Raw genomic sequence first — 17,444 nt, forward strand, 5'->3', positions numbered from 1 at the left:
AACATTTAGTCAACATGTCAGTGAAAGGAGAAATTAAAAGATCAATAATGGATAAAAATAGGCAGAACTTATTGTGTTCAGTTAGAGATGACTTGAGTGAAGAGTGTTCAAAGCTTTGCAGGTATTTGAATTGCATCATCACCCCTAACAAGCACCCACTAACCTTGGTAGGTTTTCCGATGACTTTAGTAATCTTTTTTTTTTTCTTTAGTCTGATGTCATACATCAGAGCGTGTATGAACTTATCCATACTGAAGACCGAGCTGAGTTTCAACGTCAGTTACATTGGGCATTAAACCCCTCACAGGGTACAGACTCTGGACAAAGAATTGATGGTAAGTGTTTTCACCAAAAGATATTGGTGAGTTTCAATACAACTTTGTGAAAGGAGGCAGGAAACTATATGAAAAGCTTAAGCTAGAGCACAAAAAGTATGGTGGTCTAAATAAAAAGACAACCATTACCATACTCAATAATAAATTTTATAAAAATAAATCACACCATTGTGAAGAAAGTAAGTAAATGTACACTGTTGGTAATGGTGTATCAAATTTTCTGTGCTTAAATGGTACCAAACAAAGCAAACTACAAGCATAAAAAACTTCAGAAGTCTGATAGCACAATAGAAATCACAACTTAATAGGTCAAGTGCTCTGTAAAGGTGATATATATTCAATGAGTTTTAGTTTTTCTTTAACTCCCTTTCTGAAATAGTCTGTATTATGAACACAGAAAGCATTTAACACTTTCCATTTCACTGAAATCTGTAAATTTGTATTGCTGTTATTTCTGTAGAAGGTAATGGTCTCCAACAGCCAGCAGTCTACTTTAATCCAGACCAGCTTCCTCCAGAAAACTCATCATTTATGGAAAGGTGCTTCGTATGCCGTCTAAGGTGTCTGCTAGATAATTCATCTGGTTTTCTGGTAAGAGTAAAAAACCTTATAAAACATACTTTCCCTTGATTATATTTGAGCTTTAAAACCTACTTTATCAAATAATTTGATAGTAATATTTAAAAATTAGGAAATTAATTTTTAGAAATCTTCGATATACTAACAAAGATTAAAAAAAAACAGGAAATCTACTTTGCTGGGATTTTAAGAATTCAAAATTGGAGAATTCTAGTAAGCAGGAGGCCTACCTTCTTTGGGTTTAGTGCCTGTTAAAACAGTTATGCATCTGAATTCCAGGGTGGGGTAAGTAGATACCCTAGGTAGAGAAGTCTGCCCTTTCAGTTAACTATTCCCTTTAGAGCACTTATTCCACTAAGCACACAAGAGAGTACGAATCCTGTTCTGTGAAAGTAATTTTGCTGAGAGTAATAATTGCTTTGAGATAGTTTTCTAAGATGGGTTTTCTGTGTGTAATAGACTCTGCTTCCTGTGCTGCTATCCCATTGCTCTCTTGATCCTCCCCTGGCCTGGTTAATATAGTTTTATGCTACTAAATTGGTCATGTTCAACTTATCCTTGTGTCTTGTATAATCTTATAAAAGCTCACCATTTGGGGGCCCTCCCTGGTGGTGCAGCGGGTTAAAGCACAGCACTGAGAATCTAAAGCCGCTTCTGCGTGAGTTTGATTCCCGCCTGCCCGGGAGGTGACCACATGGCGTGGCAGACCTCTCCTGACCGCCCGCTGCTCCCCTCAGCAGTGTACTTCCTCGATCTGCCTGTTCTGTTCCCCTCTGTTTCTGGTGAAGCCTCTCACCGCCCCTGAACCTCTGGCCTGTATCCCAAATAAATAAATAAATCTTTAAAAAAAAAAAAAAAAAGCTCACCAGTTGGGAAATGTGATCCATTTATCTGGTAAGATAATCATGCTACCTTTTGAGATTATTTTTACCATAAGGAAATCCATTAAAAACTAAGTACTAGTTTTCAGCCAAGGTTATTTACCTACAGTGATCACGTTGTTAATTTGTAGTGAACTGTTTTTGATGTTTTAAGGCAATGAACTTCCAGGGGAGGCTAAAATACCTTCATGGACAGAACAAAAAAGGAAAAGATGGATCAGTGCTCCCACCTCAGTTAGCTTTGTTTGCAATAGCTACTCCACTTCAGCCACCATCCATACTGGAAATCCGGACCAAAAACTTCATCTTCAGAACCAAACACAAACTAGACTTTACACCTACTGGTTGTGATGCCAAGTAAGTGAAACTAACAATGTATTTTATTTCTATAACATAATTATTTACACTCATGCAGTATATCCTTTTGAAGTGATTTCATCAGATTCACAAAATCATAGTTTACAATACTTGCCATAACTTGTGTCATAGATACAATGTACTGTATTACTAATAAATGTTCGGTATTCTGATAATTATAATTGATTAAAAATATAGCAACTATTATTTCAAAACAGTCTGCCTGAAAAACTCTGTTCTTCAAAAATGTAGTGATAAGTTTTTTTATTAACATTTTTGTTTTACCTGCACAATCAGATTGCTCTTTAGCCATATCAATTTTCATGGTCTTTATTTAGGAGCAGAAGATAGTCTGAAACTAAAATTTGCAGTCATAACTTAACCGATTAATTTGTTGATTATTTTACCTCTCTTTTAAATAGAGGAACAATTGTCTTGGGTTATACTGAAACTGAGCTTTGCATGAGAGGATCAGGATACCAATTTATTCATGCTGCTGATATGCTTTATTGTGCTGATTGTCACATCCGGAGTAAGTAACAGTCCCTTATGAATGTTTCTGAAAATATTATAGTGTAATGTAATATGTTGAAGGCAACTTAACTACATGTCTAAAAATTACTCTAAATGGCATGCCATTATGATTAACCTGAGCTGTACTATATGAATTGTGCTACAGTTGTCAGGAATACCGTAGATAAAGGAACACAAAAGTGAGTTTCTTGTTTTGCTCAGTAGTCTTTCATAACTTAAATAACTTTAGTATCATTTTAAAGCATAAATCTGTTAAGCTATAGGAAATGTGTTCTTTTAAATTAAAAAAAAAAATTCCCTTATAGTCTCTTGCTAGTTTCATACATGACAAGAATCAATCTTCCTGTTAACCTTTAAGTAAGTTTACTCTGAAGAGCTGTTTTCATGCATTGTAATATTTAAAAGTTATCAAGATATTTACCATCTTTGGTAATAAGTCCAGAAATCTGTCATGGACTTAGTTTCAGAAATTTTCAATGTGATTTTTTGTTTTGTTCCAGTGATTAAAACTGGAGAAAGCGGTATGACAGTTTTCAGGCTTCTCACCAAGGACAACCGATGGACATGGGTGCAATCTAATGCTCGCTTAGTTTACAAAAACGGGCGCCCTGACTATATCATTGCAACGCAGAGACCTCTGACGTAAGTACACAGACTTACAGGGCTTTTAGTCCTTCAAGATAAATTCTAAAAATTTACTCTGAAAACAAATATAGAGCTCTTTGTAAAGAGAATAAGTAGAGGAAATTTTTTGTTATATGTTTACAGAGGATAGATTAAAAGCTACAGCCTCTATAAAGTACCAATGCCTTGTTTAACACCTTTTCTAAGCAAGTATTGGTTTTTAAATTAATTTTATTCCTAAATATTTGATGTTTTGTAATACTAAAGTATATATAATGTTCTAATTATTTAATATTACATAGAAATAGTTCACTTTGTTAACAGCAGTTCTAAGGTTTCTTTAATATAATGAGTTTGCAAATACTTTTTTTCTTTACCTTATGAATATTTAAACATTTTATTTTCTGTCTGCCCCTGGCTAAGGCCTCAGTACCAAGTATAATAGAAATAAATACCCGGTTTCATTTACATTAAATATGTGTACTCTTTGTTTTTGTAAATACTAGGGTTTTTTTAAATTTCAGATTCCCTTCTTTCTAGTGCACTAAAAGTAAATTATGTGGGAGTGTTAAAATTTGTCAAATACTTTATGCCTTCATTGACCTGATAATCTAAATTTTCATTATAAAGAGTTCAATTTTGGTTTTATTTTTCGTATTTGTTTTGGCCTCCCTTTATTTAAACTTGTAGATTATAGACCCTGATGTTTAATATTTTCAGTTGAATGATAACTGCTTACATTGATTTCCTTTTTAATTCTTAGATTTTAAAACATATGGCTATTGTGCTTTTTGGTATTAGGGTTTCTGTATTTCAATGAATATTAAGTTCTTTAAAATTAGTGACATATGATTTAATATATGTTTAATTTTAGGCTCTTGTCAAAAGTATATACTTTTTCTACATTGTTTACTAAGATGTACTGTTTCTTTCAATCTCTTACAAATACAATGAGCAGCTATCCATTAAATGTATTTATATACGTCTGTCTACAGAAATTAACATTTTCTCTTTTTTTTTTAACATTCTTATGCCCGGCTTTACCTTTATAGCTTACATCTTTTGTATCACCCAGAATTTACATTTTATGCTTGATGTCAGGGAAATGAGACTAGAATAACTTAATCTATAAGGTTTATAGCATCACTCAGCAGACAATTTAGTCTGTTTCCTCTGCCAAACTCAATTGCTGTATATTTTGTTTGCTACAACTTCCTGATGTATGCACACTTTCTTGTACACAATTTTAGAGATGAAGAAGGCACAGAACATTTACGAAAACGGAATCTAAAGCTGCCTTTTATGTTCGCCACTGGAGAAGCTGTGCTGTATGAGTTAACAAGCCCTTTTCATGCCATGCTGGAGCCTGTAAGGGGAAAAAATGGTGCTAGAAGAGATTCTGCAACCAAATCAACTCTAAATAAAGATTCTCTAAATCCCAGTTCAATCTTTGCTGCCATGATGCAACAGGATGAATCTATTTATCTCTACCGTACTTCAAATAATGCACCTTTTGAAAGAAATTTATTTACTGAATCTCTGAATGAACACAGTAATTGGCAAGCAAGTATTGAACCAAAAGGAAATGGTAATATCCTGAAACATGAGCAAATCGGTCAGTCTCAGGAAATGAACCCAACACTCTCTGGAGGTCATGCTGGGCTTTGTCCAGATAATAAAAATGGTGACTTGTATAACATTATGAAACACCTAGGCATTGATTTTGAAGATATCAAGCACATGCAAGAGGATGAAGAATTTTTCAGACCTGACTTTTCTAGTGAGGAAGATTTCAGAAATATTGATGTAGATGAAATCCTGACCTATGTCCAGGATTCCTTAAATAAGTCTCCTACCTTCATGTGTCCGGGTTACCAACAGCAACAGTCCATGGTTCTGAACTCAAGTTGTATGGTGCAGGAGCACTTACAGGCGGAGCAGCAGCATCAAAAGCAGGTAGCGGTGGAGCAACAGCAACTGTGTCAGAAAATGAAGCATATGCAAGTTAATGGCATGTTTGCAAATTGGAACTCAAACCAGTCTGTGCCTTTTGGTTGTTCTCAGCAAGACTTACCACAGTGTGATGTCTTTGCAGATTTATCTGGGGCCAATCAAGAGTTTCCATACAAATCTGAGATGGATAGTATGCCTTATACCCAGAACTTTATTCCCTACAATCAGCCTGTGTTATCTCAGCATTCCAAGGGTACACAGTTAGATTTTCCTGTAGGGAATTTTGAAACATCTTCATATCCCACTACAAATTTAGAAGATTTTGTCACATGTTTACAAGTTCCTGAAAACCAAAAACATGAACTAAATCCACAGGCGACCATGGTAACTCCTCAGACATGTTATGCTGGAGCTGTGTCAATGTATCAGTGCCAGTCAGAACCTCAGCACAGCCGTGTGCCTCAGATACAGTACAGCCCAGCCCTGCCCGGTCCACAGGCATTTTTAGACAAGGTAAGATTTTACCAGGCTCAATAAACCCATTCAGAGATTCTTCCTACATTGCAGACATGAGTCATAATCTTACCTATATGGTCAGGTGCACATCCATTGTTTCTTTATGCTTGAAAGCTTATACTATTTTTAGTAAGATAGTGTTTCAACGTAAGATTATAGGACAGTAATTTTAGTGGTACTCAATTAGAAACATGTTAGAATTGATTCAGAAAATTATACTTCTTATATATCATCTGCAGTCCAGTGTAATAGCCTTGTATATAATTCATTCATTGGTATTTAGCAAATGGTAAAACAAAGCAAGCATACATCTAATTTTGGTATGACTTAGCACACTGACCTATGGATCCTTAATCTGCCCAAACCAAAAGCAACTCAGTCATCTGTTAGCAGGATATGAATATATAATGTATGTACATTATCTTTGCTGAATGATTTGGAAATTAGCAGAAGCAAAGGAATTTGAAAAATATATTTCATTATTTATGGTTCACGATATCTGAAAGATGTAACAAGTTACACTGTTTTCAGTTTCAGAATGGAAGCATTTTAAACGAAACCTACCCAGCTGAATTAAATAACCCTCAGGCTACACCACATCTTCAACCCCTTCATCCTTCAGAAGCCAGACCTTTTCCTGATTTGACATCGGGTGGATTCCTGTAATACTTGGAGCCCTGATTTTCAGTAAGTTAGTTTGCTGAAGAATAAGTAAACTGTCCATGTTGGGCATCGGCCAGTTCATGTGATGGCAAGGACATTCTTGATGTTAACCCAAATGATATTTTCATGGTTTTTTAAAAGAGGACTTTAAAATTCCCATTTACTATTGTCATCCAATTAACAAGTCTACTGCCACAGAGGAGAGACAGTCTACATTTCACATCATGCTAATAAACACCACAAAGCAGACTCAGTTTATTCCCAGTAATTTAGGGAATTTCTCTATGTTGGGATTACTTATCAGAGTAAAACTTTGCATTTATAACTTCTATCTCAGATTAAGTGATTTGGTGCTTCTGTAATAAATATCCTTGCTTTCTTCCATTGTAAATGCCTGCTTCACAATTTCTATGTATTACATACACTGCAAGATGTATATTTTACCCAAGATATATTCCTTCTTAAATCAATAACATACTATGCACAGGTTATTTTTTTCTTAAATTCATTTTTATTAACCCAGGCATGTTTTAACTGCACTACTTGGCCACTTTCTTCAGGTAAAGGACAAGTAATAATTGAAAGGTAATTATTTATTTCATAATCTAGTTGTTAGAATTTCAATGTTGCTATGTGCCTTATGTTGAAAAAAAAAAGTCTTTCCAAATTATTTCTCAAGACAGCAGCATTAAAGTTACTTTTTTTTCAAGCAAGGAACATACCATGTATTTTTAGTAACAACTCCAGCCATGATAGTTCAATCTGGTACCAAAAAAAACCCAAAACTGCTGTTAAATGCAAGCATGTATATCAGTTTGCACTGAATAGATTCAGTTCTAGCAAAATAACCATTTCATTGTGTAGAAATTCTTTAAAATCTGTTTTAGATCTATAGTGACTTAAGATATACTATGTTAACTGTAAATTTCACTTATTACAGTGAAAGCTATTTGTTTTTCTCATATTTGAGGAGTTTTAAGGTTGAAATGGTGCACTGTATAGTTTATAATGAACAAATTATTTGTAAAATATTTTCAGTCTTTCTTTTAAAATATTTGCACATAATTTGAGTTTTACACATACTATTACTGTTTTAAAAATGATTTCAGCTGCTTCTAAGCTGGTATGAGAAGACTTAGCTTATTTTCGAACATTAGGCTGTTTCTATGATATAATGACCTTTACTATTAGTAAGGCAAATAATCACCATACTAACTTTACTGTCCTCTGGTGATTTACAAACACCATCATTAAATTGTTTCTCCATATTTCCAATAAATATTGTATATAAAAATGGTTTTGACAAAATTTGTCATTTCTTTATATTTCCAGTCAAAATTTTGAATCTGTACAGTACAATCAAGTGTTGAAATAAATTTGTCTAATACATTTCATAATGTCTTTCCATCATGACATAGTCTGAAAGATTTAGACCAGTGGTCTAGTTAATGATCCATTTAAACCCATTTTTTTTTTAAATAAGTGTTCATATAAACCATTCCTATTAGCTTGTCTCACATAGCTTCACTTGTATAAATTGTAGGTTTTAAGTTGTGAAGATAATGACAATTATATACAAAGTAAAAAAAAAAATTAAAGCAATATTGTATAGTTTTATCTATATAACTAAAATTGACATAAATAATAAAATCACAATTAACCAAATATACCTTTGTCTGTATGCTAAGTGCCAAATAGTGAATGCCTAGTATACTGCAGGGTTTATTTTGACATGGTGTACACTTCTAAGGAGGTGGATGTGTCTTATTGGAATCCTTCCTATATACCAGGTTGTTCTGTAACTGCAGATTTACCAGTGTCCTAATGTGCCTGAAACAAAGGATCATTACTATGCACAACTAGTGTTTTCAGTGTTACTAAACTTTAGGTAAATGTTTTCATGCCTTTTCTCTTTCTGCAAAATGTTACTGCTTACATATACCATGCATACATTTGGTTTGATGTAGTTTATAATACCCCTATAAAATCCAGTTGTATACAATAATACCATGTATGGTAATAAAATTATCATAAGTAATGTGTTTTAATGTAAATTCTTTTGATTCACAAAGGAAATAAGTTTTACTGTAAGTATTATGACTTTAGATGAAGTCAACCTGTACATCCAAGGGTACATTAAGTCAGCAATTCGTAAAATTCTCTCCCTGGAAATTTTATCCTTTGCCTAAATGCAAGACACACATTCCAAGTTATTTCATAGATTATCATGATTCTGAAATTGTACGTTCTTTAAACCTTGTATTATCTGTATTCTAGATGTAGTGGCATTTCGTACCTCAGAAATCCAAATTACAATTAACAGGTAATATTCTGATATTAAGAATATTTAAGAGGAATTGTGAAAGAACCCATCTTACTTAGATTGGAAGCATTACTGCCCACACCTATATTCTTTCAAAATTATTACATGTTTGTAATTGTTGAAACACTCCACAAATTTGGTAGCTAAGCCTTGGTTGGAAAAAGTTCTCAGGTAAAAAAAGCTAAGCCTTGGTTGGAAAAAGTTCTCAGGTAAAAAAAAGTTATGCTAGTAACATTATATACACCTGTTTCATGTTTATTGTTTTCAATCATTAGGTTATTTTTTACTCAAACCAGTGTAAACATGCCATTTTATAAAGACAAATAGTTTATCTTTTATGTGAGATAAAAAAAACTCAATTTTAATCATTTGACTTGCATCAAGTAAAATTGCAGGTAATTGTATTTTTGATCTCTACTTTCACTCAGTGCCCTCTATCAACAGTGACCTGTCCTCTTTTTACCAAGTTTGCCAAACACTGATGTAAAGATGTTAGGTAATACTTCTAATTTTTCTCCAAATGTCTGTAGATAAACATTTTTCCAGTTATACTAGAGCCCATTAAAAGCCCGTAACACATCTTAAATGTGTCCTCACCTCAGAAACGCCACCAGTCTTGATCGCAGACTCACCTACAGCATGTGAGCACAGGCTTCCTGAATGCCATGACAAACACCCTTCCTTGACACTTGCCCTCCATGTTGCCCTTCTCTCGAGTCTTTTCCCTGTGAGAAAAATTACTTGATCTTTTTTTTTCCTTTATTATGTTTGAAACCTCTCTCTAATTCAGTTTTTCATCTTCTGAAATCTGATATTCCACTCCCTTTTATACTGTTTTGAAGTTCACTTAACTCTTTTCTTACCACCATGGGCAGATGCTCTTTGAGCCACTGACTACACACTCAATGGCTTTCTGTCCCTTCACTTTCATGATCCACATTTATTACCCCTTCTCTTTCCTTTGTTCACTAGTTTTTCCTCCCATCTTGCAGTAGGTGTGGTTGTTTTTATACTGTTCCTTATGGAGCCCAACCGTTCTACAAGTAACTTTATGATGAATCCCCTCAGTCTTCTCTCTCCTCTAAAAGTGAGATGTGCAGTATAAGGAGACCTATTCTGACATTTGTGGAGCCTCCTTTCCCTTTGAGAGCAGTGTAGCAATGAGAATACACACTATGGACTCACAGTCCTGGTTTCAATGCATGAAATGGATGCAGTGGGAAGATTTCTTTGAGCCTGAGTTTCCTTTTCCAGAAACTAAGAATAGCAGCAACACCTGCCTCACTGGATTTTAGGAGATTCGATAAACTATTTATGTAACTAATGTTCAGTATGGAAAAATAATTCACAAAGGCCAAAACTGGAACAATCTGAACAACACAACAAACAGTGACAGCATTAGATTATAACCCAATAGGAAAATTTGCATCCTTATACAAATAAGTGAATAAATGAGAACAGAGGCTAAGTTCCCTGATGTAGGAATTTATTAAGTATTTATAGATACTATACCTTCCAACAAAAGATGAAGCTTAGTGCCTTTCCCCTAGATTGTAAGCTGCATCAACAGATTGCTTTCCAAGAATAAATTGTACAAAGGAAAAAGCACTAAGTTTATATTGTAGAACTCAAGAAAGCACTCCCCTCATCAAGTGATTGAAGCTAATGTAAACCACATGGTTAAGCTATGATTGAACAACAACCATACTAGTGTGTTCTCTCTGATATGATGCTGACACTAGAACACTTCAGGTCTGGATTTCTCAATACATAAGCTCAATGTAATCGTGAGAAAATGAAGACATAGCCTACAAATTTCCTCAAACTATTTTCCACAATGTTAAGGTCATGAAGAAAACAGAATGAGCCATATAGATCAGGAACACACAGATCAAAGGAGGTGTGACTACTTAGTATGATGTGCTGGCTTGCATTAAGTCCTTCAAGGACCTCATTGAAAAACTGAAAACTCATTAGGGTTTACTTTAGTTAAGAATATTGTGCCTATGGTTCATTTCCTAGTTTTGACCATTGCCAAAGTTGCTGACATGTAAGCTATCATGTTAGAGGAACCTGGATGAAAGGGGAACCAAGGAAGTAGTTGCCACCACTTCCCCGGGATACCCAAACCTTTTTAACTGGGGCTTAGTCCATTCAGTGATACCAGCCTGTCTAATTCAGTTCACTGCTGGATTTCATGGGTATCTTGGTTTTCAGTCTCCAGGTCAATGTTTCTTTCCACTTGGATCTGACATCCCTTTTGAAGGATGCCCATAGCACTGTTTCCTTAGCTCCAGCATATCAATATAATAACCTAATTTTCCATCCCAGCTAAATGCAACCACACCCCAAACTCTGAGCATTTATAATTGCCTTACTTCCGTACATTTGAAATTTCCTCTCCTAATCAAAGCCTCTTTCCATTTTTCCAGTCCTTTCTTCTTTGTTCAACTTGCTCTTTCACCCTCATTGAACTCTTCAGGCCCTTGAGGGCAAGTTGTTCTTTTTCATTCCATCTGCTTGGACCTCAATATCAGGATTTTAAGCAGTATTTCTGCTTGTATCCTCACTTTCTTATTGATTGATGACATTAAGCCACAACTCTGGTTAAATCATGTTACTTTCCTGTTATGCAGAGTTGCTAAAAAGTGGCAAACATTACTTTCCTCATCACAAGTGTTTCCTACACTCGTATCATTTTCCCTTATTTTTTTAGTAAAAACACTGATTTTTCTCAGGTCACCCTGACGATAAAGTGAACATATTCCAGTCTTTCCTATGGCTCTGTGTACTAATGTATGTTCCAACCAGATTTGTGTACGGGAAATACAGTGATACTTCTAGCAAGACTTCCTAGCGAATTCAGTGCATCTGAAAGGAGCCTTTGTTTTGCCTGCCTTTCCTGTGTTTGTGGAAGTGATGGCTACAGATCCAGCAGCTATCTTGAGCCAGAGACAGGAGCCATAAACTAGGATGATGAAGGAAAAAAAGGATGACTCAAGGTCCCTCATGATTTGGAAACACCAAACGAGCCCTTATCTGCCTACCTCTGGACTTCTACCTTACCCCCAAAACCCACTTAGTATCCGCTTACTCTCCAGAGAAATTATTTCTATGATCCTGCAACCAAAAACCCAATCTTCAGTTTTCTATTATTTTTTATTTCTCTCAGCTATCCTCTCAGGTTTCCCTTACCTCCGTCTTTTTCTTGCATCATTAGCTACATGAGTGCATTTATTTCTTCAGCCTACAAGCATAATAAGAATTATTTTCTAAAGAAAATAAAATTATACTTCATTATTTAGTTGTCCGTCATCTGAATAGAACAGCTACCTAACACTTGCATGCTTATTATTTATCTTCACAATCTGAATTAACAATCTGATGTGTATAAATCCTTCCTGTTTTCTGACTTTAGGAAAGAATGAGCCAATCTCCTATTTCCTCATTTATGATTTGCCTCTCTGCCCCTAGCTATAACTTTAGAACTATTATAAAGTTATGCAAATATATATATATATTTGCTTCTCCATCTCTTTGTAATGTTACCTCACTAGGGCTTTCCCTGATGGCACAATTGGTTAAAGTGCAGCACTCTGAAACTATCTGCAGCCACTGAAGCAGAGTTTGAGTCCTGGCCAAGGAGCTGACCCGCCCACTGCTCCCTTCACCAGGGTATTTCAGTAAATCTGCCTATTCTTGCCACTCTGTCTCTGGTAAATCCTTTCACCATGACCCTGTACCTCTGGCCTATACCCCAGTTCTTGTATGCATAAATAAATAAATCTTTAAAAAATAGATTAACTCAGTATGTAGGCTAGACCTCTCTTCTGAGGCCCAGGGGCACATTTCCAAGGATCTATTTTGTACAATACATACATAGTAAATTTTTGAACTATCCTACCAGCACTTCTACTGTCCTTGAGCAAAACTAAATCATTTTCCATATATGGCTAGCAATTCTCCTATTGCTTATGTTAACATCTCAACTCCGATGCTTCTAGTTCAAACCCCAATCCTTACATCTGTCCACTATTACCACAGTAGTTAGTTCTCCTGCACAATGGAATCATTTGCTTCTGTACTTATTATCTGAGAAACTTTCAAATGAAGTTATAGTTAGGAACTCAGCTATAACCACCTGCCAGCTCAAAGCAAGGAGAGATAAGAGTAGAAAGAAAAAAGCTTACTTTAGATGGGGGGAGCTTACACAGATTGATGTTTAGAATGAAAACCGATATCTATGTTTTAGAAGTAGGTTAATACAAGTTCTGAGTATTTCCATGCGGTTAATTGCCATCTTTGAAAACACACTTAATTCCTCATTAAATTGGCACATATGTAGAAAATCCACTGTATCTTTGAGAATTGAATGAGACCTAGTGCTTAAAAAGTTTGCCTTCTTGCCAAGAACTGTGAAAGTGTTAGCCAGCCAGTTTCCGGATGCTGGTAGGAAGACACACAATTCCCAGGTCACAGGCAAAGGAGACACATTATTATGACATAACACCCAAAGTATAAGCCTTTGCACTCGCTGATCACAAGGCATGACAGTATCATCAGCCTGTTGTTGCAGGAAAGGGGTGCTGAACTTCCAGAACCAGAACTTTTTTGTGGGCACTGTGCTTGTCTTACCATGTGCTCGGAAAGGAGACATCATTTGTATCCTCTAGCTGTCTACTGGTTTGAAAAGTGCTCAAAACAAAAGCAGTACTTCTCACAAAATGTGCAGAAATACAAGAGGGCCACAGAGAACTGTCCCTAGAACTTATTTAAACTGGTTGTACTTGCTCTTTCAACTGAAACATTCTTCCAATCTTGTCTGCTTTCTTTCTCTTGACTTCAATGACCACTGTTGTTTGAAAGGTAATCTGAAAAATTCTCTGACCCCCAAATTACATCATTCCTGCTCCATGGAAATAGCTTTGAGACCCTGACTTTAACTCTGCTCTGCTCTAAGGCACATTATGCCATGACTTAGGGAGGGCGCACAGGTTTTGAACTCCTCATTTGCTCCCTTGTTAGCTGTGTGATCAGGAGCTTAGTTAACCTTTCTGTGTCAACTGTTGCCTCTGTAAAAAGAAGGTATGATGAAGGCCCTCCCTGGTGGCGCAGCGGGTTAAAGCACAGCACTAAGAAGCTAAAGCCACTTCCGCATGAGTTCGATCCCCGCCTACCCCGGAGGTGACCACATGGTGTGGCAGACCTCTTCTGACCCACCAGCTGCTCCCCTCAGCAGTGTACTTTGTCGATCTGCCTGTTCTGCTCCCTACTCTGTCTCTGGTGAAGCCTCTCGTTGCCCCTGAGCCTCTGGCCTGTACCCCAGTTCTGTATGCACAAATAAATCTTTAAAAAAAAAAAAAGGTATGATGATGACGACTCAACCTTATTGAGTATTTTTGAGAGCCAAACTAAATTACGCAAACCAAGTGCTCAGCACAATGAATGGCGCATGATAAGAAGTTTAAAGGATGGCGCATGATGCAAAATGTAAAGGAAGTGTTAGCTCTTATTATTTCAAGTCTGTACTAGGGTATAGACCAATATAGTATAGTGAAAAGACAAAAAAAAAATTGTTTAAAAAAAAAGACATTTTTCTAATATAAGTAGGCTCCATCCAACAAAGTCATCCAAATTGGTGGGGTAAATCTTTCATTCCCAGTATGTTCCAAATACTGCCTTTTCCTACCAGAGTACAAAAAGAAAGGGGAAAGGATTTTTGAGAATGTAAGTTAGAAATTGCACACATCACATCTCATATTCTGTATCTAAGAACTTAGCCTCATGGTGATACCCAGTTGCATCCATTTGCCCATCTACAAATATGTTTTCTATGGAAAAGAAGAAACAGATTTCAGGGACACAGAAAAGGCATCCTATAGATAAATAATACCTCTATTCCATTTAAATACTTCAGTTATTCAGAAATAATAAAGAATAAACAGAAAAAGAAAAATCATAATTAGCAATCACCATTTAATGGAGCTGGTCCACTCTACTCCCTGTCTCCAATCTAGACCTCCTACAGACTGTTCTGGAATACTTTCAGTGAGCCTACTTTTCAATTTTACTAACTCAAACAGTTCAGACAGAAAAAGACACTACAATCTTCATGTCCATGACTACTGTAGATAAACCTTGGCCAATAAAATGTCAGAGTCCATACAGATGCAGGAAAAGGGCAGAGAACTAGGAACAGTCGCTTCCATCCTGTCTGCCTTCCCAGGAGCTGCAACATTCTTTCTCATCATTCTCTTTGCCATTATCAACTTAAAATGATTTGCAATGGGCTGCCCATGAATTTCTTCGCTTTTTGGCTTTTCTCATATCCCCAGTCATACTTGTCTTTTCTCCTGTTTCCTCCTCTGTGTGGTATCTTGCTTCTTCTTTATTTTGCTATGCAGAGTGAAATAAAGATGTCCACAGTGGAAAGATTTTAGAGACTTGATATGTGCATACAGGTGAAGCACCTCCTTCCTTAAAACACTATAAGTGGATAGAATGGAACTTTCTAATTCCTATCTTTTTAAGGCAGGTGCAGACTGCAACTTGACTCTTTGCTACGCATTCTCACACAATAATGAGAAAAACAATTTATACCTTAAAGATGAAGAAACTGAAGCTGAGGAAGTGATATATGTTCAGATCACAGAGACAATGGTGGACACAGAATGGAAGCTTTCTCTCTGGATTAAGAGCACTGACAAAGTTAATTTTTTACAACCTCCATGCAAGTGTTTCTCTGAGTTGCTTAATCCAGGCTGTGTCACTGACTCACTATATCTCCATGAGGTAAACATAATTACTCTAATGTTACACAGAACTGGCAAGCAAAATAAAGAGTTGTAGTAAACAGAGTAGTACCCCCCAAAAGATTTTTCTATTCTAATTCCCATGTTAAATGGCAGGAGGTCATTAAATGAGTTGTCTTGAGAGCAGTTACCTTGGTGGAAGAAATGAAATCACAACAGTCTAACAGAAGGAGGAGACAGAGAAGGGGATGTGATGCTAAGCAGGAATGGGAAGGTAGGGGGAAGGGAGGGATTTGAAGAAGCCACTTCTGGCTTTGAAGATGGCAGTCTGCAGGCCAAGGAATATAAGGCCTTTTAAGACACAAAGGTGAGCAAATGAATTTTTTCCTAGTGCCGTAAGAAGGAATGCAGCTGGCTAATACATTGACTTTAGGACTTCTGACCTCCAGTACTCCTATAATACGATACAGTTCTGTTGTTTTAATTCACTGAGTTTGAGATAATTTTTTACAGCAGCAATAGGAAACTAGTACTTGGCCAAAGATTTTAAAGTGGCTAGGGAGACATTTAGAAAGAAAATGTTTTACTTCGCCACTATGAACATTTCTAGAGAAGAAAGAAGAGCTGTTCTCTGCACCTCTCTAGCATATTTGGGGGGATGGAGACCAGGAAGGCATGGTGGTATCCCCCCACCCAAACTCAAACATGTGAAAGAACTCCATTTATGAGTATGATAGTGGTGCCTGAAAAGATCCAGGCTTGTCTTGGCATTGCAGAGCAATGTGGAGGAACACAGCCAGCTCAGTTTCATTACAGCTTTGTCTTTTCCAGATGTTTAGCTCACGTCAGAAGCCAGGAAATACATTGCTTACAGCCTCACATGTGTTTCCGAAGAAAGGTTCTGATAAATGTGTCTGGTCTTCACAAATAATCCTAAAAATTGGCCTGATTCCTAGAAGAAAAGTGGCTTCACTAGTTAAGTTGCACATTACACAGCATAGTCAGTTATACCTCTTTAAGAGTTTGTTCTGCACTTAATATTAACAGCTATTTTGAGGATGCTTTGTACAGGTGCCTGTGTATATAAACTAATTGTTTACCTAACCCATAATGTTATCACCAAATAGCCCCTTAAAAAAGGCTATTAAAAAAAGTGACCCTTAACTGTTTGAAAAACTTTCATTTTTGTGGCCATAGTGCAGCATACATAAGTCCAGTGCTTTCTTTGCACACAGCAGTTTCACATCAGTTATTGGGACTGGTTCTGATTGCTCACACTATAAAGTGGGGTTTTCTGGACAAGTCAGATTCAAGAAGATGATGACTAATCACTACAACTAGGCTAGTAAATGGGAGCATCAGATTCTGTTGAATTTATCTCACCTCCAAATTGAAACTCAAAGTATTTCAGGGTGACCATTTGTAGAACACAGAAAGTTTTTATCTATTTAACCCATACATCAAATATTTACTACTTTTCTTAATAGTCAGATGTTAAAATGTGTGTTGTCCTCCAGTGGAAAGGCAGGTTTACTATTGTCAAAGCTACTGAGGAATTACTATTCCTATAGTTGAAGAAACTGTCATGGAATGAATGATATTAATGCTTAGTTCTATTTGTCTGATAAGTTAATATAACCAGTTAAGAATGATTAGCTAGCCCTCCCTGGTGGTACAGTGGGTTAGGACAAAGCACTGCAAGCTACCACAGCCATTTCAGTGCCCAAGCTACCGCAGCCACTTCAGTGTCTGTTCAATCCCCAGCCCAGGAGGTGATGCAGCAGACCTCTGTCTCATCTGCTGCTCCCCTCAGCAGTGTACTTCGTTCATCTTCCTGTTCTGTTCCCTTCTCTGTCTCTGGTGAATCCTCTCAACATACCTGTATCTCTCATCTGTACCCCCAGTTCTGTATGCATAAATAAAAAAA

At 36.4% G+C, this 17,444-nt stretch overlaps 1 protein-coding gene across 1 annotated transcript in view; it reads left to right on the forward strand.

Annotated features, from left to right (window-relative positions):
- The window catches only part of AHR (aryl hydrocarbon receptor), a 38,815-nt gene extending 30,376 nt beyond the window's left edge, over positions 1–8,439 (forward strand). The window contains exons 5-11 of the mRNA XM_004676741.2: positions 212–335; positions 796–926; positions 1,950–2,152; positions 2,575–2,684; positions 3,187–3,328; positions 4,561–5,776; positions 6,311–8,439. Of these exons, the coding sequence (XP_004676798.1) occupies positions 212–335; positions 796–926; positions 1,950–2,152; positions 2,575–2,684; positions 3,187–3,328; positions 4,561–5,776; positions 6,311–6,445 (2,061 nt within the window). The 3' untranslated portion in view covers positions 6,446–8,439. The remainder of the gene's footprint in view (positions 1–211; positions 336–795; positions 927–1,949; positions 2,153–2,574; positions 2,685–3,186; positions 3,329–4,560; positions 5,777–6,310) is intronic.
- Positions 8,440–17,444: the final 9,005 nt, after the last annotated feature.

This window comes from Condylura cristata, unplaced genomic scaffold, assembly GCF_000260355.1.
Source record: "Condylura cristata isolate star-nosed mole 26May11 unplaced genomic scaffold, ConCri1.0 scaffold00005, whole genome shotgun sequence".
In the NCBI taxonomy this organism is placed as follows: Eukaryota; Metazoa; Chordata; class Mammalia; order Eulipotyphla; family Talpidae; genus Condylura; species Condylura cristata.